Source organism: Manis javanica, chromosome 1 (assembly GCF_040802235.1).
Source record: "Manis javanica isolate MJ-LG chromosome 1, MJ_LKY, whole genome shotgun sequence".
Lineage (NCBI taxonomy): Eukaryota > Metazoa > Chordata > Mammalia > Pholidota > Manidae > Manis > Manis javanica.
In genome coordinates, this window is record NC_133156.1 from 234,578,181 (window position 1) to 234,603,755 (window position 25,575).

At 33.7% G+C, this 25,575-nt stretch overlaps 1 protein-coding gene across 10 annotated transcripts in view; it reads left to right on the top strand.

Moving 5' to 3' along the window:
* The window catches only part of ROCK2 (Rho associated coiled-coil containing protein kinase 2), a 171,186-nt gene that overhangs the window by 100,136 nt on the left and 45,475 nt on the right, over window positions 1-25,575 (top strand). For all 10 annotated transcript variants that reach the window (XR_012122700.1, XR_012122701.1, XR_012122699.1 and 7 more), the window contains exons 4-7: window positions 1,962-2,099; window positions 12,498-12,758; window positions 20,696-20,840; window positions 23,564-23,702. Coding sequence is in view for 7 of the 10 variants with exons in the window: in XM_073216509.1 (XP_073072610.1) it covers window positions 1,962-2,099; window positions 12,498-12,758; window positions 20,696-20,840; window positions 23,564-23,702 (683 nt within the window). In the remaining 3 variants the exon portion in view is untranslated. The remainder of the gene's footprint in view (window positions 1-1,961; window positions 2,100-12,497; window positions 12,759-20,695; window positions 20,841-23,563; window positions 23,703-25,575) is intronic.

Genomic DNA, 25,575 nt, shown 5'->3' on the forward strand with positions numbered 1-25,575 from the left:
GAGTTCCATCCAACCCTCAGTCATCTGACACCCCTCCTGCCACTGGCAAGTCTTTGAAACTGCCACCTCTTCTTGGGGTCTCAGGACTGGTGGAGTGTGCCTGTCCCCACAAGCGACTAGGGTCTCAGCCTCTCAGTGTTCCACCTGTCGCCGGTATCCAGTCCCACTAATCACCAGGACCCAGTGTAATGTGGACTCAAGCTCCTGGAGCAGATCTCCAGGGGTATGTAGCATTCCTCTGCTCCTATCCCCTCCCTGGTCTTTTCCTCTTCCTCTCTCCTGTGGGCTGAGATGAGGGACATACTTGGGCCTCACCAGATTGTGGCTCTGCCACTTTGCCCTTTTCTGTGTAGTCTTCTTTTCTTCTCCAGGTGTAGGTGATCTGTTTTACTGTCTTCAGGTCATTTTCAGGTTTAGTTGTATTTGATGTAGTATCTTCCTTTATGTGTTTGTGGGAAGAGGGTTCTGCCTTGCCTTCCTACTCTATCATCTTTTCTCTGCCTGACTGCTTTTTTTCTTTTTTTTTCTTAATTTATTTTGGTATCATTAATATACAATTACATGAAGGACATTATGTTTACTAGGCTCCCCCTTCACCAAGTCCCCCCAACATCCCCATTCACAGTGACTGCTTTTTTCTTGATGATGAGTCACATGTTCCTTTTTACCTAGTGAGTAGTTTTTATATTATATATTGGTCCTTGTGGATGTGTAATAGAGACTTTGGATTTTGTTTTTGATGAGTGTTGATTTCATTCTATAGAAGAAGCTGTCTGGTTACTGATTGCCCCTAACTTGGTGCAGGCTTAGTTTTATATTTGGTAAATGTAAATGTGTGAAAAGAACATGTTGTTTCCCAAGTGCATTTAACTAACAAGGTTGAATCTCTGCTCCCTATTTCAGGCCTTGGTATGCAATTATTAGCCTTTATTAGGAAATTGTTTATGTTCTAGAAGGATTGCCACACTGTGCAAAGATGAGAATGAGAGCAGGAAAATTAGTTGAGGCTATTGCAGGTGATTGAAGTAACAGATGTTAGAGCAGGGTGGTATCAGTGGAGATAATTAGAAATGATTGGATTCTTAAACTATTTGAAGGTAGGACTGACATGTTTTGCTGATGAGTCTGATGAGCTATATGAGCGAAAGAGAGGAGCCAAAGGTTTTTAGCTTGAGCAACTGGACAGATGAAGGTGCCATTTGATGAAATGCAACACTGTAGGAGGAATAGATTCAGAGGTGAGGATTTGTAGTTCAGTTTTGGACATCATATTAGCTATCCAAGTATAAATGTTAGCAATTATTATTAATTATCCAGTGAATGTTAACTATTATAATCATTCATTAACTGTATACTGCCTCTATGGTAGAGAATTTCCTCTGCTATACTCTAGGATTAAAGTGATGGTCAGAAACAGACACTGTTCTTTTGAAATTTGTAGTTTGTTGAGGAAGATATGAATTGATGAAATAACCACAGTGTTGATAGTTTTTCCCTTAAAAAAAAAACCTGTTAAGTAGGATACCTAACAAGAAATAAGGATGACTTAACAAAATTTGAAATACCTTTGATATCTAAATTTGTTAGGTTCTTAATGTTTAGGTAGTGAGGGATACATGTACATATCTGACAAGATTCTCATCTAACAATGTCTCATTCTTAAACTTGGTTACCTTAATTAACATGAAGAAATGAAACTTCAGGAATTCAGCTTTATTTAGATCAAATGAGATAGTTGTATATTGACTGTGGCATTTAAAGGTATTGTGTATTTCATTGAAATATTTAGGCTGTTGGAATTTTCTCCTTAGTTTCTTTCACTGAAATGTTATGTTTTTTCTAGTTAAGGTTCATTTTGTTCTGTAAGCAAAGTCTTTAATAACATTTTAGTAAGATCTGTTGCTCACCTTTCTCTCATAAAATTAAAGTATTAATAATTTTTGTGTTTTAAAAAACAACAGGTTCGACATAAGGCATCACAGAAAGTTTATGCAATGAAGCTTCTTAGTAAGTTTGAAATGATAAAAAGATCAGATTCTGCTTTTTTCTGGGAAGAAAGAGATATTATGGCCTTTGCCAACAGTCCCTGGGTGGTTCAGGTAAGCATACAAAAAGTTTATTTCCCCTTTTCATAAGTGTTTATTCATAGGTTGTGGTTTTGTATGCTTGAAGTTCTGTATCTCATTCACATAGTAACAATGCAGTTAGTTTTAATACATTTGGATTCTATATGCTTGTTTAATATTCCTAAATAATATGTAGTGTAGTACTTAAATGACATGTAGTACTTAAATTGGTGCATAAAAGCAAGTACTACTTACAACTTTCTTTTTTAATTCCTTTATAAAAAGAACTGGATTGGCTACCAGTATACCATTATTCCCTGCCTACTCTTTCACATGATTTATAAAACAGGAACAATAATCAGCCTACCTTAAAAAGAAAAAAAACTTACTACAAAAAATTATTTTTAATTCTGTATATTTATATTTTGTATAATTTATATATTACCTATAATGTAAGCATTGGGGTTCCTAATTTAGCCAGTTGTTTGACTGTTAAGTAAGGAATGTATGTTTCTGTTTTGCCTCTTTTTCATTTTATCTCTCACTAGCTTTGCTCCTCTAAAGATATTTTTATACTAATAATTAATTCTGCAAACACTTTTGAACAAGTGTCATGAGTAAAATTAGGTGTATACCAATGCATGTTCAGAATGCTTAAGTGATCCAGGAGTTTGATACTTTCTTTGCTTGTGAAGGCAATTTGGAGGTAAAAAAATTTTCCACATCAATGATTATGCAATTTAAAAGCTCATTACTTTTGCTTTTTTTATGATGTTGATTGAGCCTCAGTCCTCCTCCACTTTATTCTTTTACTGTAGCTAGTGAATAGAAATTCTGATCAGTGCTGCTAAAACTAAAATTTTTATTGTTAATTAAATATCATGATAATTTACTTTATTAGGGAATGATGGTAATAAATTCCACTTTTATCTTAAATTGCTCTTGTAGTAACAGGTTAATTGCCATTTCTAGTTTATGATTTCATAAGTTGCTGTCTGTTCTTTAATTCTAAGTGGACCTTTTGAAATGTTCATTGAGATAGTGAATTTGTGGAAGCAAATCAGCAATGAAATGTTGTATAATTGAAAAAGTAAGAGATGATAATCCTGGCTTTAATTTATCTCTCTGATACAGGACCTTCCATGCACCATTATATTTATATGTATGAAATGTGTAACTTTTTGGGAAAGCTTATCAAAATGACTGACTTATTTCCTTTTTTTTTTACTTTATTATTCAGTGATTTCAGTGTATTTATAGAGTTTGTGCCTCATTACTACTACCTAATTTTAGAACACTTTTATTATCTCAAATAGAAACTGTGAACCAGTTAGCAGTTTTCCCCTATCCTCCCTGACTCCAACTGCTGGCTACCACTAATCTGCTTTCTGGGTCTGTGGATTTGCCTGTTCTGGATGTTATACGTAAATGGGATCATACAGTATGTGGTCTGTGGTAACATCTTTCACTTAATGTGTTTTCCATGTTTGTTGTTAGCAGCATGTATCAGTACTTCATTCCTTGTTATGACCAAATATTCTGTTGTGTGGCTATACCCCACATTTTATTCATTCATCAGTTAATGGACACTTAAGTTGTTTCTGCTTTTTGACTACTATGAATAATGCTATGAATTTTTGCTCACATGAATTTTGGTGCATAACACATTTCTTCTAGGGATCTAAGTGTGTCATAGCATATGCCTGTAATCAATTTCAGTATATTATTTCAGTTTTCCAAATCTCAGACCTTATTTTTTAATGACTGTTCAATATTTAATTGCATGAAGGCCCCCCAACCTCCGCCATAATTTATTAGTTTACTCTGACTGGAAATAACTCCTCATTTTTCTTAGATGAATTATGGTACAATACAAATCTTTGACCCATTTGTATTAGAGATATATTCTTAGTGTGATTTTAATCCAATAGATGAATATTGGCACATTTAAAAAACTCCTTTGCTAGTAGAGAGGACTTTTTCAAGCCATTTGTATGTCCAGTTTGCTATGTTTGTTGCCTGTTTTTGTGGTGTCTTTACTTTTATGGTAGCCACTTCCTTGCTTTCCTATGTAGTTCCATATGCCCAAATAGGTGTATCCCTAGACACTTTAGTTTACTGTTAGCTTTTTCAGTATTTAAGTTTAGGTATTTCTTTTAATTCTCTCAATCTAGAATTTCTCCCTTCTTTTTCTCTTGTCTCAGCAATTTATTTATTGAAGAAATCTGGAATTTGCTGATTTTATCCATGTGGTGTAGTTTTAACTTGTTCCTCTCTCATTTGTATTTTTGTAAGTTGGTAATTTGGCAGAGGCTTGATCCAATCAGGCGTGATTTGGTGGGGGTGGCAGGACAACTTCAGGAGTACTGTTTTGTGGAGGCCAGTGCCTAGTTATCTCTGTTATTTTACTGGCTATTTGTACTCAGTGCCTAGATCCATTCATCTTACTAATCTGTATTGAGATTTTACATATTCATCTTCTTAGAAAATATCTTTTCACACAACCAGGTGCTTCCAAATACTGTTATCCAGCAGTATATGAATAAAAAAAACAGACTTTATTTTTGAAAACAGTTGTAAATTTACAGGAAAATTGAGCGTAGTAGAGAGCTCTCATATATCCCATGTACAGGTTCCCCTATGATTAACACCATAACTTTAGGAAGGTACATTGGTTACAGTGAATGAACCACTATTGGTATGTTAGTTAAAGCCCACAATTTATTCAGATGTTCTTAGTTTTTATCTAATGTTCTTTTCTGTTTCAGGATCCCATTCAGGATAGTTTATTACATTTAATTATCATCTTCTTAGGCTGTGACAGTTTCTCAGACTCTCCTTGTTTTTGATGACCTTTACAGCTTTGAGGATTACTTGCCAATTATATTATAGGATGTGTATGCTCTTCTAGTGAATTTATCTGATGTTTTTCTCTTATTTAGACCAGGGTTATGGGTTTTTGAGAGAAAGCTTACAGAGGTAAAATACCATTTCAACACATCATATAAAGGGTACATACTAATGCATTTTTTATGACTACTGATGTTGACCTCAAGCATGATTTTGATTTGAGCATATTTATCACCTGGAAGGTTTTTATAGAATTGTTATATTTTTCTCTAGATATTTACTTCTTAGTAATGTCATATCCTTGCAGGTTAATCACTTCCAGTCGAAGGTTATATAGAAGCTCCTCAATTGTAAATTTTAAGTGGATTTTGAAATATGGATATTTTCTTTGCATTTACATCAGGTCCAAAAAGTGCTGCTGAAATGGTGCTACTGTAGTTTGCTCTCAGGAAATACATCCACTGCAGATTTTTTGTAGGAATGAAGATCTCACTTGTTTTGGATTTGATAGCATGGGAAGTATATAAAGTTATCATCAAAACGATCGAACTGTAGTATAAGTTTTGCATGTAAGTGCTGTTTTGCCTTGACATTTTAAGTTGTGTTAATTAGGAAACATTACCAAGTCTGCAGCTAAAGCTAGTTTCCAAAGCTATTGAATGTTCCAGAATAGTGGTTAAGGATAATAGTTCTTGGTCAGTTTTCAGTCTCAGCTCTGAACTCAAATAATTGCAGTAAAACTTTACCACTGCTAACTAAGCCTTTGAACTGCTGTGTAGTAAGGATATTCAAATTCTATTTCTGACAAAAATTTACAGAACTGATGATGATGGTTAAGTCAATAGGGCAAATGACACTATCAACACTACTTGTTTATTCACATGTGAGAGATCCAGATATATTTATACAGCTGGCCTATTGATCAATATTATAAAGAATAACCATAGACTTTAAGCAGCATACATTTTCACTTTGTGAATTTGTCTAGCTAAGCCATTTTCTGCTCTGCCTTTATTTTTATGACCATCTGTTGTAGCACATCTTACCAGATTCTACTTCAAGTTGTACTGAATTAATGTTTTCTCAATTTCTTTGAAAATATTTTTGCCTGTAGTTGATCTGTACAGACTGTTCATAGAGGCTAATTCTTTACTCACTTCAAATGTGGCCCTCACTCCTCCAATAAACAGGAAATACTGCAAAGTATCAGTAACATCTATTGACTCATCAAAAGCCAAGAAAAACCACTCTAAATCATTTGCCTTGTTTTTGAATTGACTACTGATAATACTTCCAGTGTCCCCAACTCTCTGACTAACAGTTGTTGCTGAAAGACTAACAGTCTTAAGCAGTTGATTTTTCTCTAGACACATTTCTTTGGCTGATGCAATCAAATACAATTTAATTAATTCACCATTGGTAAAATGGCTTTTCTTGCTTGCCTAACAAATAAGACTTCTGGAAACTTTCTTTGATTTCAATCTTAATATACGTTTAGCAAATTTAATATTTACCATAGCTAGTTTTAATCTTTTAATTTTGAAATACTAAAACAGTACAGGAATTCTTGAAATATTTTTGTTCTCTTACCCAATCTTTTCTCTCTTCTGAGAGATAGCCAGTATATGCTCTCCCTGTACTCATTCCCTTCCTCCCTGTCTCCTCCCCAACTGGATCATGTGATTATTGACTTAATTCAGGTTATTTACTTCTTGAGTTAGTTTATACTTGCGGTGGCTATATCTGTCTTTGACTTTTCTATTGAATAGGGTATAATTTTTTTTTTCAAAGTATACCTTTTTTGGTTTTCTTATAGTTATCTTCTGCCTTTAAAAAAAATCTATAGTTTCTATTTTCTTTGGGTTTATATTGTTCTTTTCTACTTTCTTTATTTGCCTTTTGTTGTCAGTTCTTATTTTCTTACTGTCAGATACAGATATCTGTTTGAATATTGGATAATGAGAGAATAGGGAGAGATGCTTATTAAGTACATTTGAAGTCATTAATTTCCTTATGAGTTCCGCTTTAATTTTACCATATTTTTTTAAAGTGGTCTTATTTGGGACATACACAGAAAAGCACATAAAATAAACAGTAGAACAATTTATCACAAAGCAAACAGTCATGTATTCACTACCCAGATAAAAAAATAAACATTGCCAGTGTTCCAGAAGTCCTCTGTGCTCTTTCTCAATCACTACCTCCACGAGTTCCCCACAAAGAACCACTCTTCTGACCTTGTTGGTAGTCATTTCCTAGCTTTTCTTAATGGTTTACCACCTAAACAAACACGCAGAAACTGTAATTTTCCTGTTTACTGAACTTCATATAAGTGAAATCATTAAATACCTCTACTTTTGTATCTAGCTTTTTTGCTCAACATGTTGGTATGAATTATCCAGGTTGCTTATAGTTCATTAATTTAAATGCTGTATTTTATTCCATTGTTTGTGTATATCACATTTTGTTGATATGATTTCAAAATTATGTTTTTTACAAGCAGTGTTGTCATAAATATTCTTGTATTTATTTCTGTTGAGTATATTTCTAGAAGTAGCATTTCTGGGTACTTAACGATCAATCTTAGTAGGTGGTGACAGCCTGTTTTCCAATGGGTTATCAGAGTTCAGTTCGAAGTTCCTTTGTCTCACATCCTTGCTAACGGTCTTGTCAGTTTTAAAATTTTTGGTTGTTTTGTGCATGCAAAGTGATATCTTAAGTGGTTTAAATTTACTTTTCTCAAAATTTAATACCTTTTCATATTTGAATATCCTTTTTTGTGTAATGCCTGTTTAAATCTCTTGCCCATTTTCCCATTAGGTTGTCTGTCAACTTAAAGAAACTGGTAGGAGTTCTTTTTACTTATTTTGGATATGAGCTCTTTACTGGCTATATGTGTTACAAGTATCTTCCCAAACTGTCACTTTTCCCTTTCTAATTTTTGCATTTGGAACAATCACAAACTTACAGGAAAGTTGGGGGTAACATGCACAGGAAAATCTTTCTGAACTATTTTCAAGTAAGTTGTTGACCTGATGCCCCATTGCCCTTCCAGTATTAAGTATGTACCTACTGCAAGCATTCTCCATCATACCCACAGTATGTATAGATGTATGACTATTTACTTATTTCTAATTTTTGTCTCTTATAAATGAAATTACTTTATTAAGTTATTTGCAGATCAGTTTGTCCAATTAAGTGATTTTTAGGAAATGTACAGAGTTGTGCACCCATCACTACAATCAGATTTTAAACATTTCCACTATCCTCAAATGATCACTTGTACCTATTGAAGGGCCCCCACCAGTAAGATGGCAAACTTCCGGCTTCTCTTCAGGGTCCTCGGTTCCCGCCGGTGCCACCTGAAGCCCAATCACCTCTCGCTCCCCTCCCAATCCCAGCACCTAGCCAACAGCCACCAGCCCTGTAGAAGTGACACCTCAATCAATTCATGCCCCTTCCTATATAACCCAGCACCTTTCCCTAATAAAGCGGAATTCTCCGGTGAATTGCTGCTATGTGTCGCTCCTTTCCTTTCACCTATTTACAGTTATTTCCCATTTCTCTCCCAGCCCTGGGCAACTATTAATGTGCTTTCTGTCTCTATACATTCACCTTTTTTGGGCATTTTAGATAAATGGAATTATACAGTATGTTGTCTTTTAGATTTTCTTCCCTTAACATTCTGTTTTTGAAGTTCATGAACATTGTAGCTTATTCATTTCTTTTTAATGCTGAATAGTGTTCCATTGTTTGGTGTGGTATAATAAAAAATATTTTTTGGTCTTTGTCCCCAGTTCCTAGCACAGTTTCAAAAGCTCTTGGATTTCCTGAGTGATACGAATATCTTTGTTATGTTAATGAGGCAAATCCAGGGGGTTCTTTTGATAGCTTTGGAATGAGGGTGATTGTCCAGAGAGAACAAGCACATGAACAGAAAATTGGGACTTTGAGTTGCTTGACCTCCTGGGAAGGGAAAGGGACTGGAGATTAAGTTTAATCACATGGCCAACAATTTAATTCATAATGCCTGTCAGACCCTACTTCCTGGCTAGTAAATTGATGTGATGGGAGGGTGATGCACCTGATTCCACAGGAGGAGGCAGAAAAATTCTTTTTCCTCCGAGGTCTCGCCTTAAGTGTGTCCTTTATAATAAAATGGTGATCATAAATATAGTGACTCTATGAGTTCTAGGAGTCATCCTAGTGGATTATCTAAACCTCAGGGAGTCATAGGAACTCCTTAATTTGTGCTTGGTCAGACAGAAATGCAAATGGCCTGGGGACTCCCAAAGAATGAATGAAGTCTAACAAATGAGGGCCACCTTGTGGAAGACTGGGCTTTTAACTTCTGGGAGCCAAGTGTTTAACATCAGAATTGTATTGTACTGCACCCAGTTGGGCTAGACATAGAGTGTATGGATATACTCATTTTGTTTGTCCATTTATCAGTTGGGATTTTTACAAATAGTGTTTCTACTTCAGGGCTGTTGCAAATAGTCAATAATGGTGCTGTGAACATTTGCATACACATCTTTTGTGAACATACTTGATTTCTCTTGGGTAGATACCTGGGAGTGGAATCCCTGGTTGTGTGGTAGGTAAACCTGTTTAACTTTTTAAGAAATTGTCAAGCTCTTTCTCCAAGTGGTTGTGCCATTTTACATTCTCAACCAACACATACGAGGTTCCAGTTCTCCACGTTTTTCCCAACCTTTGATATTTTGTCTTTATTTATTATAGCCGTTCTGGTTGGTGTAAAGTGGTATTTCATTGTGGTTTTAAGTGCATTTCCCTAATGACTAACAATATTGAGCATCTTTTCATGTGCTTACTGACAGCTCATGTATCTCCTTTGGTGAAATGTCCATTCAAAATTTTTGCCATTTAAAATTTGTTATTTGCCTTATTATTGAGTTGTAGCAGTTCTCTGTATAGTCTATAGATAAGCCCTTTATCATATATGTCATTTGTATTTCTTCCCAAACTGCAGTTTATCTTTTCATTTTATTAATGTTGTCTTCTAATGCCAGCAAATTTTTCTTTTAATGGAACCTTATATGTCAGTTTTTTATTTTGTCAATTGTGTTTTTGGTGTTATAAGAAACCTTTGTCTAATTCAAGGTCGTGAAGGCTTTTCTCCTTTGTTTTTTCCTAAATTTTTATAGTTTCAACTCTTAAATTTAGCCCTTTGAGCTATTTCAAGTAATTTTTTAGTGTGATGTAAAGTAAGGGTCTGAAAATGTTCATCTTTTTGCCTGTGAATATCCAGTTGTTCAAGCACCATTTGTTGACTATTCTTTACCCACTAAATTGCCCTGACATCTTTGTAGGACAAAAATAATCTATTGACCTATAAACATATAAGGGTTATTTCAGGACTGTCAGTTCTGTTCCATTGATCTACATGTCTGGCCTATGCTATAAGTAGTGTCTTGATAATAGTAGTTTCATAGTGAATTTTGAAATTGGGAAATACAAGGCTCCCTACCTTGTTCCATTTCAAGATTGTTTTGACTCTTCTGTGTCCTTTTGTATTCCATATAAATTTTAGGATTAATTTGTTGGTTTCTGGAAAAAACCTGCTGGGATTTAGATAGATTTTGCTTTAAATCTGTTGATCAGTTTGATGAGAATTGCCATCTTTATAATATTAAGTCTTTCAATCTAAGAACATACAGTGTCTTTGCATTTATTTACATCTTTTATCATTTAGGGTTAAACAGCACTACACACAAAAACACACAAACATTTTTCCTAATTTGGTAACCAGCCTTACAAAGCTTTTCCATCCCTTCCCTCCCTACATCCCACCATCTTCCATTTAAAAAATATGCTGATTTTGGTGTGATTCTCAAGTGTGTATTTAATTTTCTGTCAGTAATTGTATTTAATAAGCTTTTCTGTATTACTTGTTCGCCTCTCTTTCTTATGTCTCACAATCCTCTTACTTGGATTTATTCTTCATTTTGTCAAATTATATCCTTGAGCAGTTCTTTCAGAAATGGTTTGTTAATTATAAAATTTCTAAGGATTTGCATAATAGGTATATTTTTCCATCTCATTTGTTTACTACTCTGCCATGTTCTAGGATCAAAACCATTTTCCTTCAAAACTGATGATACAGCTTTGTTTTCTTGTATCCAGTATGTTGGCTGAGAAGTTTGTTGCCAGTATGATTTCTGGTTTTGTGCATAAGATATCTTTTCTCTCTGGAAACTTGTAGGATTTCTCTCTTGTATTTCTGAAAGTTTAGCACTGGCTGTCTTAGTTTCTCTCTAGGCAGTTGGAAGTGCTATCAATCTTTCTTTAACTTTATTTTTAATTTTATTCACTCCTAGAAATTTTTATTTACTATTTCCTTTTCTTCCTTTTCATCTGGTTTGTGTTCTCTCTTCCAGACTGCTTTTAGATACATGTTGGAGCTCTGGTAACTGTGCTCTATTTTTCATTTCTGAATTTTTCAGTGTAATCAGAGAAGGTTCCTTTGCTCAATTTTTTAGCTCTATAATTTGTTCTTCTCTTATCATCAGTTATATATTTAATTGTAACACTTAAGATTTTTTTTCATATTAGCCTATATTGTTTAATTGATGTGACATGTTAACTATTTTGAGACTATTGATTTTTACATGTTTAAAGCTGTTCTTTGTCCTATTAGACATTTCCTTGAGTACTAATTTTATGTTTCTTGAATTGCTTTGCCTCTTTTTCATGGTGTTGGTTTTTCTCAAATGTTAGTTCTTGGTTTTGTTCTATCTTTTCCCAATTTGTTTGTGGAAACTTTTCCTGTTTGCATTGCTTGCTTCTGGGTGAGGTGGGACGTGTTGTTGGGTGGTATGTAAATACCTTTTCTTCTGAATTTGTGGTGTCTCTGTGTCTTGTGGGGATCACTAACAAATTTCTCTGCTCCCAGTGCTGCTGCTTTAGTTTACGTGCAGGTAACATTGCCATTTGCTCTTATTTTGAGCAAGATGCTGGGGAAGGGGAGAGAGCAGAGGCCCTGTTCAAATATGTTACTGGTTACTCTTTGCATTGGTATGGGGCTTATTCCCTCTTATTCCCTCTTCCACTGAATCTGGTGTCTTTTAGGGTTTGCTAAATTGCTTCTACCTCCTCAACACTCTTTTTTATGAGTTATATGCAATAATTTGTTTCATTTTCAGAAATCTGGTTTTTTATTAAAGTTATGAGTTCAGTCATTCTTTCATCTTTTTATGTTCCTCGTTCTTATTCTTTTCTCTCTTAAAATATGTCTATTTAAATAGATTCCTGTAATTTCCAAGAGGGAAAGTGATTCATTCATGCATATTTTGTTAGTAAGCCTGAAGAAAACACCCATATAAAAGTTTTGGCTGATAACTGTTTTTCCATCAAAGATGTCCAAATCTAAGATTTCATAGTGTCAACTCTGTTTTGGTTATAAAATAATTTGTTTTTTTCAGTAATATAACCGTTTTTGGGTTTTGTTCTATTTATGGTTTTGGCTTTCTCCGTACCTTCCTTTCCTTTCGTTTTCTTTCCTTTCCTTTCCTTTTTCCTTTTTTTAAAAAAATTTTTCCTTCCCATTTTGTTTTCCAGCTATTTTGTGCCTTTCAAGATGATAAGTATCTGTACATGGTAATGGAGTATATGCCTGGTGGAGACCTTGTAAACCTTATGAGTAACTATGATGTACCTGAAAAATGGGCCAAATTTTATACTGCTGAAGTTGTTCTTGCTCTGGATGCCATACACTCCATGGGTTTAATTCACAGAGATGTGAAGCCTGACAACATGCTCTTGGATAAGCATGGACATCTGAAATTAGCAGATTTTGGCACATGTATGAAGATGGATGAAGTAAGTAACAAGCAAGTAAAAAAAAAATTGCTAGATTTTAAGAAACAAAAAACATTTGAAATCTGGCCTCAGAGTTTTAAGCAGAGATAAACTTAGTTTTGCTAACTGTATAATGACTAAAACAAGGTAATAAAATAGCCAAGTCAAAACATTTCCTTTACTAATCATTTGTTTACTATAGAACACTTCATTAGTACTAGATTTTGTGAATCCAAGAGAAATAACTCAGATAACTTAAAAAATTATCTTCCTTGTAGAATATTGACAAACATTTGCTACCAATCAAAACTAACTCATGTGAATGATGATGTAGGTGAAGAAGTAGGACACAAATATAAATTAAGGTACATGGATATTTCCCCTCACCCTATTATCTCTATTTTTCCTTTAAAAAAGAGATAAGGTCAGAAATTTATGACCTCATCTGCATCAACCACATAGACTAAATATGGGAACATGATCTATTGTGGTGCTTTAACTGTTGAACAATTTGTATTATGATTAATACATTTAATAGCATTAACTTCATAGCTAATTATGTTGATTTATTTTTGTTGCAAAAATTGTATCTCATCTTTTTCTCTTTATACTGTAATTCCTGATGGGGAGGGATCATGTTTTACTTCCATTCTAGTCCCTTGTTGGATCTAAGGGTGACTTGCATGTATCAGACTTTCTAAATGTTAATGTATATTGACACAAACTGGATATCATCTTTTTTATGGTTTTTATAACTTCCCAGTATGCTTATATAGCTAATCTTATTTCTTATTATCTTGTCATTGATGTTTAGTTTGAATTAAGCAGATTTTCTCTTCTCTTTACCTCTTAACTTACTCATGCCATCTGTGTGACATTCACTTTTATTAATGGTTCTGCCTTCATCAGTGATTCAATTCTTCCAAGCTCAGCTTAGATTTTTTTAAAGTTTGGTATCATTAATATACAGTTAATGAGCAACATTATGCTTACTAGATTCCCCCCATTATCAAGTCCCCACATACCCCATTACAGTCACTGTCCATCAGCATAATAAGATGCTATTGAATCACTACTTGTCTTCTCTGTGCTATACTGCCTTCCCCATACCTCCCTGCTTCATTATGTGTGCTAATCGTAATGCCCCTTATTCCCCTTCTCCCTCCCTTCCTCTGCCCCGGTCCCTTTCCCTTTGGCAACTGTTAGTCCATTCTTGGGTTCTGTGAGTCTGCTGCTGTTTTGTTCCTTCAGTTTTTCCTTTGTTCTCATACTCCACAGATGAGTGAAATCATTTGGTATTTGTCTTTCTCCACCTGGCTTATTTCACTGAGCATAATACCCTCTAGCTCCATCCATGTTGTTGCAAATGGTAGGATTTGTTTTCTTCTTATGGCTGAATAATACTCCATTGTGTATATGTACCACATCTTTATCCATTCATCTGCTGATGGACACTTAGGCTGCTTTCATTTCTTGGCTGTTGTAAATGGTGCTGCAATAAATATAGGTGTGCTCAGCTTAGATTTTACCTCAGCTAGAAAGTTCTTCCTGATAATCCTAATCTGACTAATCACTCTTTTTATGTCAAATAGAATTTATGCTATACTTAATTGGCCATTTTTGTTGGTTTAGGTTTGTATGTCCTGCCTATCCAGTTAAAACTCAACATCCCCATCTTTCATGGTCTTTATCATAGTCTGTTACTCTGTGTTCTGCATACATTAATCAATGCTTAGTAAGAGTTTGTACCTAAAGCTCCCTCTTGTGGTGTTTGTCATAATCTAGTATGAAATGGTTAACAGTGAAAATTGTCATTAATGAGAATTAAGTATGAATTTTCTAATAGAATGTTGAACTTTTTATTTAATGTCTGTTGTATATAATGAATTATATCTATATACTGTACTTTTTTAAGTGTATTTTGATTTTAATTAAGCTAGAAACCTTTGGAAGCATGCAGAGAAATATCACACCACATATATTTAGGGTGGGTAAAAGTAGTTAAGGAAAGTAACTTGTAGAGTGTGAGAACGTGAGGAACAAGGCATAATATAGTAAGTACATTTATACATAATATATACTTTTACATATATACACATAAGATAGTATATATATTATATATATATATTTATAAAATGATTTTGCAGGCATGTGAGTATATACTTAATTCAACTATTTAAATATCTTAAATTATCTCTACAGGGCAAAATAAAATAAGACTTATATAATTTTTGTTCATTTTTCAATTCAGGTATGTGTAGTTGAGTTAATTATACTCCTTGGTTCACAGCTTATTGTCATTACTATTCTACACAAAGGCCCCATATTATTTTTATTTTATTATGTTTTCCATCTTTTAGTGTCAGTCTGATTGTCTTTCCCTAATACATAGCCACTGTAATGTGTTTACCATAAACTCTTGCAGACTACTAGTATAGCATCTGTATATATAAATAGTATAATGGTATGGATATCATTTTGTTTACTTTTTTTTCACTCAAAATGGTTTTATACATATTCCTGATATATGTAAATTAGCGCATTGTTTCTTAGTATTCCATAGTATCTATCTGTACATTTTACTTACCATTTTCCCTTGTGTTGGATTGGGTCACATCCAGCTCCCTGCTGCCAAAGTACTATGTTGAACATCTGCATATGTGTCCCATGTATATTCTGACAAGGGTTTCCTGTAAATCTAAACTTAGAAGTAAGACTGCTGTGTCAGAGGCTACATAAATAAAGTATCATCTGATCTCCAGAAGGGCTGCAAATGTTAAAACCTCTTGCTAGTAGTGCATTAGAGATCCTTTCTCCATCTATCTTCATGCACCCTTCCTATTATTCACTCTCTAAATCTTACCAATTTCATTGATAGAAAGTAGTGTTTTTTAAAAATGGCACTTAACTTATATATAATGATGTCAAACCTTTCTTCATGCATTTGTAGTTGTTTCTTGTGAATTATCTGTGTTGTATCTTTTGGCCTTTTTAAATGGCTTCTTGTTAAAGTTCAGAGATTCCTTATATAATCTATAAACCACAGATATTGCTGATACCATTTTCTAGTCTGTTACCCATCTGTGTTTTTGAACAAAAATCTGAAAATTTTGATGTAGTCAAATATTTTTTTAAGTACTGAGCTTTAAAAATGTTGCTTGCTTTATACCAAATCTCCATTCCTCAAGTAATATTAATAATGAGAAGTTATATAATATTGAAGAATAAATGTGTTCTTAATTAAAAATTGTACATAGAATTTATAATTTTGTTCAGTTGTTAATGTGAATAGTGTTATTCCAGGTTATAGTTTCCTCACTTTCTTGTCTCTGTTTGATTATTGTTATGGTCTCAGAACCCTAAGAAGCCTTCATGTTTTCATTTTCATTCATCTACACATCTATAGAAGGTATCAGCAAACTAGAGCACAGGGCCAAATCTGGCTGTGACTTGGTTTTGTACAGCTCTTGTGCTAAACATGTTTTTTTCATTTTTAAAAGATTGTTTATAAAAAGAAGATATGCAGTAGAGATCCTAGTAGCCTACAAAGCCTTAGATATTTACTATTTGGCCCTTTACAAGAAAAGTTTGCCTATAGACAAATGCTTGAATTATTTTTGAGTTCCTCTGGCTTCATATAAAACATTATGCCATAGATAAAAGCAAAAATAAAATACAACCATAAAATTATAGCTCACAGGACTAAAATGGTTTGTTTAAAATCATGATAAAGAATAATGGTGTCTCATTAAATTTTGCCATTGATGGACTGTGTATTACACAATTTTTTGGATGCTATTACTCTTTTTCTCTGAAAAAAATATCAATGTGAGTGACAGTGACAGTATGGTATATTTACATGTAGATGTGTCTCAGTGACAGAAGTACTGCTATTTAAAATTACTTGCACTGATAGACAAGTTGAGTTCCCTCTTTGCCTATCTATGAATTTCATAGCAATGTTCACCACCCTTTAAGGCACAATTTACCTTCGTACCTGAAAATAATATAATATTTTATCCCTTAATATTCTAGTGTATATCAAATAGAGACTATAACTTTTCAAAAAGCTGGTTGTTAAGTCATTAATGTCTTTAACCCTTCTGCAAGTGATACCAATTTTTAAAATGAAGGTGTTACTAATGTTTCTGGAAAACCCAATTTTCTGAAAAATTACACATTTAAAAGGACAGGTTTATGGAAACAATAGGGACAGACCATTCAAAAGTTCTGCAGATTTGTAGCCAAAGCCCTAATGAAAATGATAATTAGTACCACGGGGGGATAACCAGAATAATAGACACTTTGTGTGCCTGTGGGCACTGCACAATGCGAATGGAAATAAAACTTAATCAGTTCGGCTGTTTTTTAGATAGAACGGATTTTCTACTATCCAAAAATATTACAAGGCAAGGAATATTCCTCTCTGAGGAAGGGGGCCCCTGGTGCTAGTGTTCATTTTTAATTACTAAAATGGACTGAATAGTCTCCTCCCTATGTAGCAGTCAAGCTGAGGCTTTTAATGCTTCTGATGATAAAGAATTCCATTTATAGTTTTTCTTTTCCACCTTTACAGGAAGCATTTTGAATAGTTTCGTGGGCCAACTCAAGATTTGTGATTGACCTATTTTATGTTTTCAGTAAATCTTTTCAATTTATGATATTTTGGCAATTATAAAACACCAGATATAGAATGTTTGCAAAAGCTTTTGAAAATACATACCTGTTTATGTTGCTCTCTACCTTAAAACCCTTCTGTAGATTGCTGTCACCTACTGAATAAAGTTCAAACAACTTAGCTTGTCATATGAAGCCTCTTAAGATGATGTGATCCGTGCCTGTTTTTCCACCGTCATTCTCTATCATTCGACCTTTTTTACCTTATGGTTCAGAGGTCTTAAATTACATGTAGCTCTTTTTGTACCATGCCATTTTAGGATTTCTGGCCTTTGTATATGCTATTAATCCAGTATACTTGGCAAATTGCTTCTTGTACTTTGAAACTCAGTCCAAACTTTGCTTATCTTGTGTAAGCTCCTTAGTGTGGCTCCTATGTCCTTTTGATATGCCCCCTTTTTGGATCATTTTCCTTTGGCATTAAAAGTTGTTGAAGATTTGTATTTTCTCTTCCCCAGCCATGGAATCAGCCACTTCTCCAAGGACCTCTGATTTCTTTTATTCAAGAATGGTATTTAGACATAACTATTTGGACACAAGTTTTACTCTCCTGCTCCTAGAGTGTCAGTATTTCTAGTCCCCATCAGCAGACACATGTGTATTGTACATACTGTATGTACTAATTATCATGCACATGTGTTCATATTTAGTCCTATACTTACCTGCCTTTATATATAATATATCAAAAGTCATGAGTTCACACCAGTACTTCTGATTCTAGTCAGATACTACAGGATTCATTCTACTTCTTTTTTTTGGTAATTTCTTTTGGACAGTGAGAAACCTGACTCTCAATATCTAAGTTTTTTTACTTACTTGTTCAACCCTAGTATACACAAAAAAATTACTTCAGAATTGCCAGTGCCTTCCCCTATGACAAACAGATCTACTAACTGGAATGTATTATTTTGTGCAGCTTTTCTTTGTGTGTTTAGCCTTATAGTATCCATTTAAGATAGTGTTTTCCAAAGTTACTTAGGTCAGTTCTTCCCTATCCCTATTGGCATAGTTATGTTATTAATTTATAAAACAGGTTCATTTTTTACTGTTTGTATTCTGTTCAGTTTCCCCCACATCCACTGTGATTTTAATTGTTTATTTTTTGGATTGTGGAACATTCCTCTGATTTTAAGAGTCATAATTGTGCAAATTGTTTGCTCAGTGAAGGGGATCCCTTCCTCCTTATCCCTACCACCCCAATCCCATGCTTCTTTCTTGCCACCTTTTTCCCATACACCCCTTGTAGGTAAACTCGTCTCTTTGGTTTGTTCGTCCTTTCTGTAGTTCTTTAGAATAGGATCAGACTTGTCATAAATGTAGATTCTGTATTCAAATAGTTTGAGAATCTACCTGTGAGACAATTTTAAAGTATCTTCAAAAGCTTTTTTTTAAATTTAACCACCAATATATTGGCCAAAAAATGTGGTTGGAATATTAAATTTTCCAAAAGCAGAGTGCTATTCATGTAGATTACCTACTAGAAATTCTTTAGTCCTACCGAAGTATTTATTCTGCAAATGGTTATTCAAACTGAACTCCAACTTGCCTTTTCCGTCCTCATCATGTAAAACCTCACATTTAACTGATTTGGACTCAACTGCATTTCTTGAACATGGTTTATATGAAGTCATTCTTAATCCTTTTTTTATTGCTCTTTTTTCTGTCTAAGCTACCATACCACCCTCACTCCTTTAAAGCCTAGCTTGTCCATCCCTTATAGCCTAACTTTATGCCAGTTCTTTTTAGTGTCTTACCCTTTCCTCTCCTTCCTCTGGACCATTGAATGCTAAATAATTTTCCTTTTAATGGCATTTGTTTGTGTGTGTCCAGTCAGGTTTTAGCTCCTATGTCTCACAAGATTTCATGTTTTTTAAAGTTTGATTTCTATGGGTATGTGTAAAATGAAGAGATTTTGTTTATCCTAATGAGTCTCTATTAATTTTTTCTCTAACAAAAGTCTTAAAGTGTAAGATAGTCCGTGATAAAAATTAATTATATACCCTGCCTTTTGAAGTCAGGCACTGTCTTCTTCATTTTTAATCCTAAGTAGTAATCCATACAAAGTGTTACCCTCATAATTTATTCAATTATTTTGAAAAGTTTTATTTTATTAATTTATATTCAAGCTAAAATGACTTGTATTCTCTATTCGCTATATACTTAGGAAAATGAAAACATTGAGTATTGTTGCTAATTTGAGGAATGAAAAAATTGCTTTTGAAATTAATTTCCCATGTTTAACATATATATTATTGCACTTAAATGAAAACATTTACGTAAATCATATTTACAAACTACATTGAACTTCCTTTTCCCAAGGTGGTCAGATACTTTGTATTTTGGTAGTTTGTGTAGCTTCCTTATGAAGAATGTGGGTGATGCACCCTTTGATGGGTAGGTAAAGGAAATGAAGGGCATTTAAATTCACTTATAAAATCTTTGCAAGTTTGGACAGAGCTAGAGGTGAATGAGTATTATTTACCACTATTATTATAATGATTTAATTTCATAACATACACGCATATACAAGCATACATACACACATACATGCCACAAAATGTACACACCCGTGCATATATCTACAATGATTCTCTTGTCCTTATCAAAAAGACATCAGATAGGGATATCAGATTTCTTATTACTCACTGAAACTAAACACAGATAAGGGTGTGTTTATCATTTTGCTATATGTCTTACTGCCACATTCCATATTTTAAATATGCAACTTGGAGGTGTAACTTTCAAACTATTAAGGTCTTTTAATTTTAACATTGACCTATTTGCCCCATTTTTTTCTTAATATAATAAGAACCATTTTTTTATTCATCCTCTAAGCTGGGCCCTTTGTAATCTTAATCACTGCCATTTCTTTTAGAAATATCAAAGCTTCCTTTCTCTAACAAAACTTTTGTTTCCCCAGGTCAGGTACCTTAAGATCACATTTTATTACTTCTCTTCTAACTACTTTGTAGCATAAGAAGAAACAAAATTGTTGATTTGCATACAATTCCCATGGAGTTTACTACCTTTTTCTTTTTTCAGTAATAAAGGCGTCTGTATTTTAGAGTTGGAAAATTATACCTGATCTCTCATATACCATAATTGAGACATTTTTATGTATTTCATAATGCATTTTTCCCCAAAGCCATGGCAGTAATGAACTTCAGTTGGGAGCAGTTTATAGCCACTGCATCTGTAATAATAAATGAATTATGTGTATTTATGTATGTTTACACACATTTTATGCACATCTGGTTTTCTTATCTCTCCTGTTTATCCAGACAGGCATGGTACATTGTGATACAGCAGTTGGAACACCTGATTATATATCACCTGAGGTTCTGAAATCACAAGGGGGTGATGGTTACTATGGGCGAGAATGTGATTGGTGGTCTGTGGGTGTTTTCCTTTTTGAGATGCTAGTAGGTAAGTAAATATTTTAATTTGTTCTTTTTTCAAGACCCATCTCATAACACTTTAGTTTTAAGTCAGGAATTTGAGAATAAAAGGAAATTAATTGCCTGTGTCCTAGGGAAGAAGTGAAATATCTGAAAACTGAATTAATAGTATCTGATATAACATTGTTAACTGAACAGAGGCAGCCAAGCATCATACTGGCACAGTAATTAAGTGGAATATGAAAGGAATTGAACATAAGAAACAACTTTAGAGTTGAAAATACAGTTTTAGAGATTGGAGAATTTATTTTCTAGAAGATGACCCTAGAAGAAATTGGTAGTGGAACACTGATGGACAGTAGACCTTTTTGTATTAAGTAAATATTAGAACAAGAAGCAAGTTTATAGCTGCAATATTCCTCCATTCTAAGATTTTCTTGATCAATAGTATTTGTTGTAAATATTTTAAATATAAGGCTATTAATATTTGTTCCAATAATATAGAGAACTGAAAGTACTCTTTATTTTGTTTATGTAATTATGTGAATGTAATTGATTTTTATGAACTGTATTTCATCTATTTATTACTTATATATACATTTGGTTTGTGTATTTCATCTGTTTATTACTTGTATATATATTTGGTTTGTAATTCCAGTAAAACAAATGATACAGTTATCAACCACTTGACTATCAAGGTAAATGTATTTTATAATAATATTTCAGTCTCAGAAAACTCAGCGGCAAATTTAATAATTTGTTTTACTTTGACCAAATTACAATGTGAAAGTCTCAAGTATTTCAAAACTTTTCTTTCCATCATAGATTTCATCCTTAAGATTTCTCATTCCTAAGTACTAGGGTCACAAAAATATCTTACAGTTAAGGAAGCCAATGACTAAATCACCTGGCTTGGGGATGAGGGGAGATGTAGTTTAATCTGCTTTGTGAGGCAAGTGTGATAATAAGGCTAATAACATAAGAAACAACTTTAGAGTTGAAAATAATAGTTTTAGAAATTGGAGAATTTATTTTCTAGAAGATGACCCTAGAAGAAATTGGTAGTGGAACACTGATGGACAGTAACTGCAGTGGGGTATGGGGGGGGACTCGATAATATGCGTGAATGTAGTAACCACATTGTTTTTTATGTGAAACCTTTAAAAGAGTGTATATAAATAATACCTTAATAGAAAAAAAAAGAAATTGGTAGTGGAAAACCTGTAAAATCTATATGATAATTGAGTTATGGTTATTGGTTTTTTAAAAAAATCAGAATATTTTGGTAATTCCCAAATGTAAGTGATATTAGTCATGGGTTTTTTTTTGTGGCATAAATTGCCTTCTCTTGATGACCATCCTGTGTAAGTAGTATTGATCTTGCTATGCTCAGTCACATGTCATAGTATTATGACCTACTTTGGGGACTTGGTCTTTTTAGTAGGTCTCTGCACAGACAATATATCCCCAGGTAGCTGTCCATTCTTGCTACCTCTGGCCCATCTGGTAATGCCTTAAGTGTGTCTTGCAATCTTTTGAAAGTGGGATATAGTCTATCATTTGCCTAGACTCTTGTAGAGATTTTGAAAATAAAATACTTGGAGGAAGTCACATGGCTAATCAGAAGAGATCATTTAAATTCCTGTTACTGTTTCCAATTCTGAGAGCTGAATTTAATGAGTTCGGATGGCACTGATTTGCAGTATTCTGAGCCTTGTTCCAGTGCTTGCTGTGGTTGGTTGGCACTGAACTTCATACAGGACTCTATGTACTGCAGTTAAAAATGGCACTGGAAAAATCTTGAATTCAAAGCTCTCCTTTGCCCCTCTTTGAAAACAAACAAAAACAACCTGGATACCCAAAACCTCTTTTGAAGATTTGGATTGGCTGATTTGGTAAAGTCTGGTTTGTACTAAGGTGACAAGTAGTTGAGGCATACTGGCAGGGCCTTCAACCCTTGTGGCTTTAGGTGAGAATGGACTAGAATTATGTCTTCAGCCTTTTCTGTGTTTACACTTGCTTCAGTGCCTCTGTATCATAGTCATTATTCAGCAGGAACACTGCTTTGGAGACCATTTCTGCCATTTTCAACTCTTAACTATGTCCTCTTAGGCAAGTCACATGTCATTTATCTGGGCTTCACTTCCTCACATGTAAAATAATAGGGCTGCTCTAACTCCTAGAGCTGCACTGTCCAGTCTGTCATGATGAAAATGGCTTCTGTCTGCACTGTCCAGTATGCTAGTAGGCATTGGCCTTATCAAGCACTTAGAATGTGGCTAGGGTGTTAGGGAACTGAATTTTTCATTTTATTTAATTTTAATTTATTTAACTTTTAAATTGCCTCATATGGCTAGTGGCTACTATATTCTGTAACACAGCTCTAGAGACTAATTTCCAAAGTCAGTCAGCTTAAGCATTAGAGGACTCTGACTGAGCTGGCCCCATTTAGTAATGTTTTTCTTTAATTATCTAGTAAATTGCTTCCTTTCCCATTATAAAAAAAAAAGCCAACAAATTCTAGAGTTAACATTGATTTTATATTGCTCTTAAGAGTTGATGGTTCATTGGTTAAACTTTTAAATGTATTCTGGTGTGTGCCTGTTTGTTTTGACTGAGTTTCTTAGTAGATAGACTGACTGACTGTTCTTTCATACATGTAGCAAATTTGAACTAACATTAAATACTAGATTAAAAATGTTTAATTTGCATTCTCTATTACACTTGGTGTCTTCTTTCTTGGAATTTTAGGGGATACTCCATTTTATGCAGATTCACTTGTAGGAACATACAGCAAAATTATGGATCACAAAAACTCACTATGTTTCCCTGAAGATGCAGAAATTTCTAAACATGCGAAGAATCTCATATGTGCCTTTTTAACAGATAGGTAATATACATTAAATTTCTTTATAGAAAGTTGTTTAACTTTTAAATTTGTAGAAATGAAAGTATATCTAACTCTTACATGTGAAATCAATCTCTCTCTTCATCCAGATTGCATTTAATTCTGGGTTAGCCTTTTCCTACTGCTAAGCCTGGTGTTCGGTTACTCTTGTCATTTTATGTGTGCAGTCCAATTGTAATCTAACTCTAACCTTAACTTTCATGTCTAAAAAAAAAATGAAGTTGGTAAAATAGTGTATTTGAGAGAAATAAAATTTTTGTATTATTCAAACATTTTATTCTTTAAGGTGATTAAGCCACATTACTCCTGATAATATAGCTTTTGAGAAGAACATTTTGCACAGATAAGTACTGAACAGGTTATAATCCTGCAAACTATTTGTATTTGACTTGGGAGCGTCTCCTTCCCAACCTTTTATTACTTGCATTTGAATATGAGCAAGTCTGTCCTGGAAACTCTGTATTTCTTAAGACAAAATAGATGAACAACATTGTAAAAACCTGCTTCAAAAAAAGAAGCTAGAAAGCTATTTGGAGTTTGCTCCTTGACCTATCTATCCAATTCTTTTCTGGTTTTGCATTTTGTATTTGTGATAGCAGTCATCCTGTCAAAGGACCAAAACATACTAGAGAGTGCTTACACCATAGTCCAAACTTTACTCACTGGCTTTATGATCTTAGGGAAATTATTTTACTTTTTTGGGGAAATAATTTCACTCATCCATAAAACAATGGGATCAGATTAGATGATAACTTAGGGCATTTCTAGTTCTAAAGTGCTGTGATTTCTCAGCAGACCTATTGTTAGCCCATACACTGCTGCTGTTAGAAGCAGTACTGCAGTGATTATGCACATGCATACATCTTGCATACTTTTTATAGGATAAAATCTTAAAGGTGGAATTCTGGGATATGCATTTTAAAATTGAGCAAAAATTGACCTCCTCCAGAAGTCACACCAGGGTTTCTTCATTCTTAAGAATTAAGAATTGTTTTCTTCATTCTTATCAAACTGAACATTATGAATTTTTTTCTTTTTCCATCTGAAGCAAGAAAACTTATTTTTATTTTTCCTTATTACAGGGGTTAATCATTTTTATATGTCCATCAATCATTTGTTGAACAGAATTTTAAGATTTGTTAATTATATGATTAACAAACAATGCATACAAATAAATTCAAAACAAATCCTGTATAATGTTTGATTTAAGGACCAGATAGGGTTGATGGGGATGACCATAATGTGAACTGAAAGATAAAAATGAGGAACAGGCTACAGCATATCTTATCAAAGGAGTACCATTCAGTAAAGATTTGCTTTAGCAAATTTATGGGGCAGGGAGGACTGCAGTCTAAAGGAATGATTATACGTGGAGAAAAGATATTTTGAAACAAATTTAATACCATCAGTATGTCTAGGAGTGCTTCCCTCTAAAAAGTTTATGGTTTTTCTTTAAGCATAGCTCCAAGAACATATTAAAAAAAGACACTTTTTATTTCTATACAGTCCTCATTGAAGACCCCAACGGTCAAAGAACGAAATTATAGTAACAAATTTCTTGAGGTAGAGTGATAATTTTAATATAAATATAGATATAATTTATCAGAGTAAATATGGGTAGCTTCAAATGATATGTGAGTTTTTTTTAAGAAGGGGGAGATTTTTAAATATATTCTTTAATTATTAGAGAGGTTTTGAATAACTCGTTTATGTACCCAAAGTTAAACTTTCATCTCATTTGGTCATGTGGTTTTAGCACTCACAGGTGAATTTTTTTATTTGAAAGCTTCATGTATACTTTCATTCAACACAAACTACAGATGGAAACATACTTCACTGTCCATGGTATTTACTA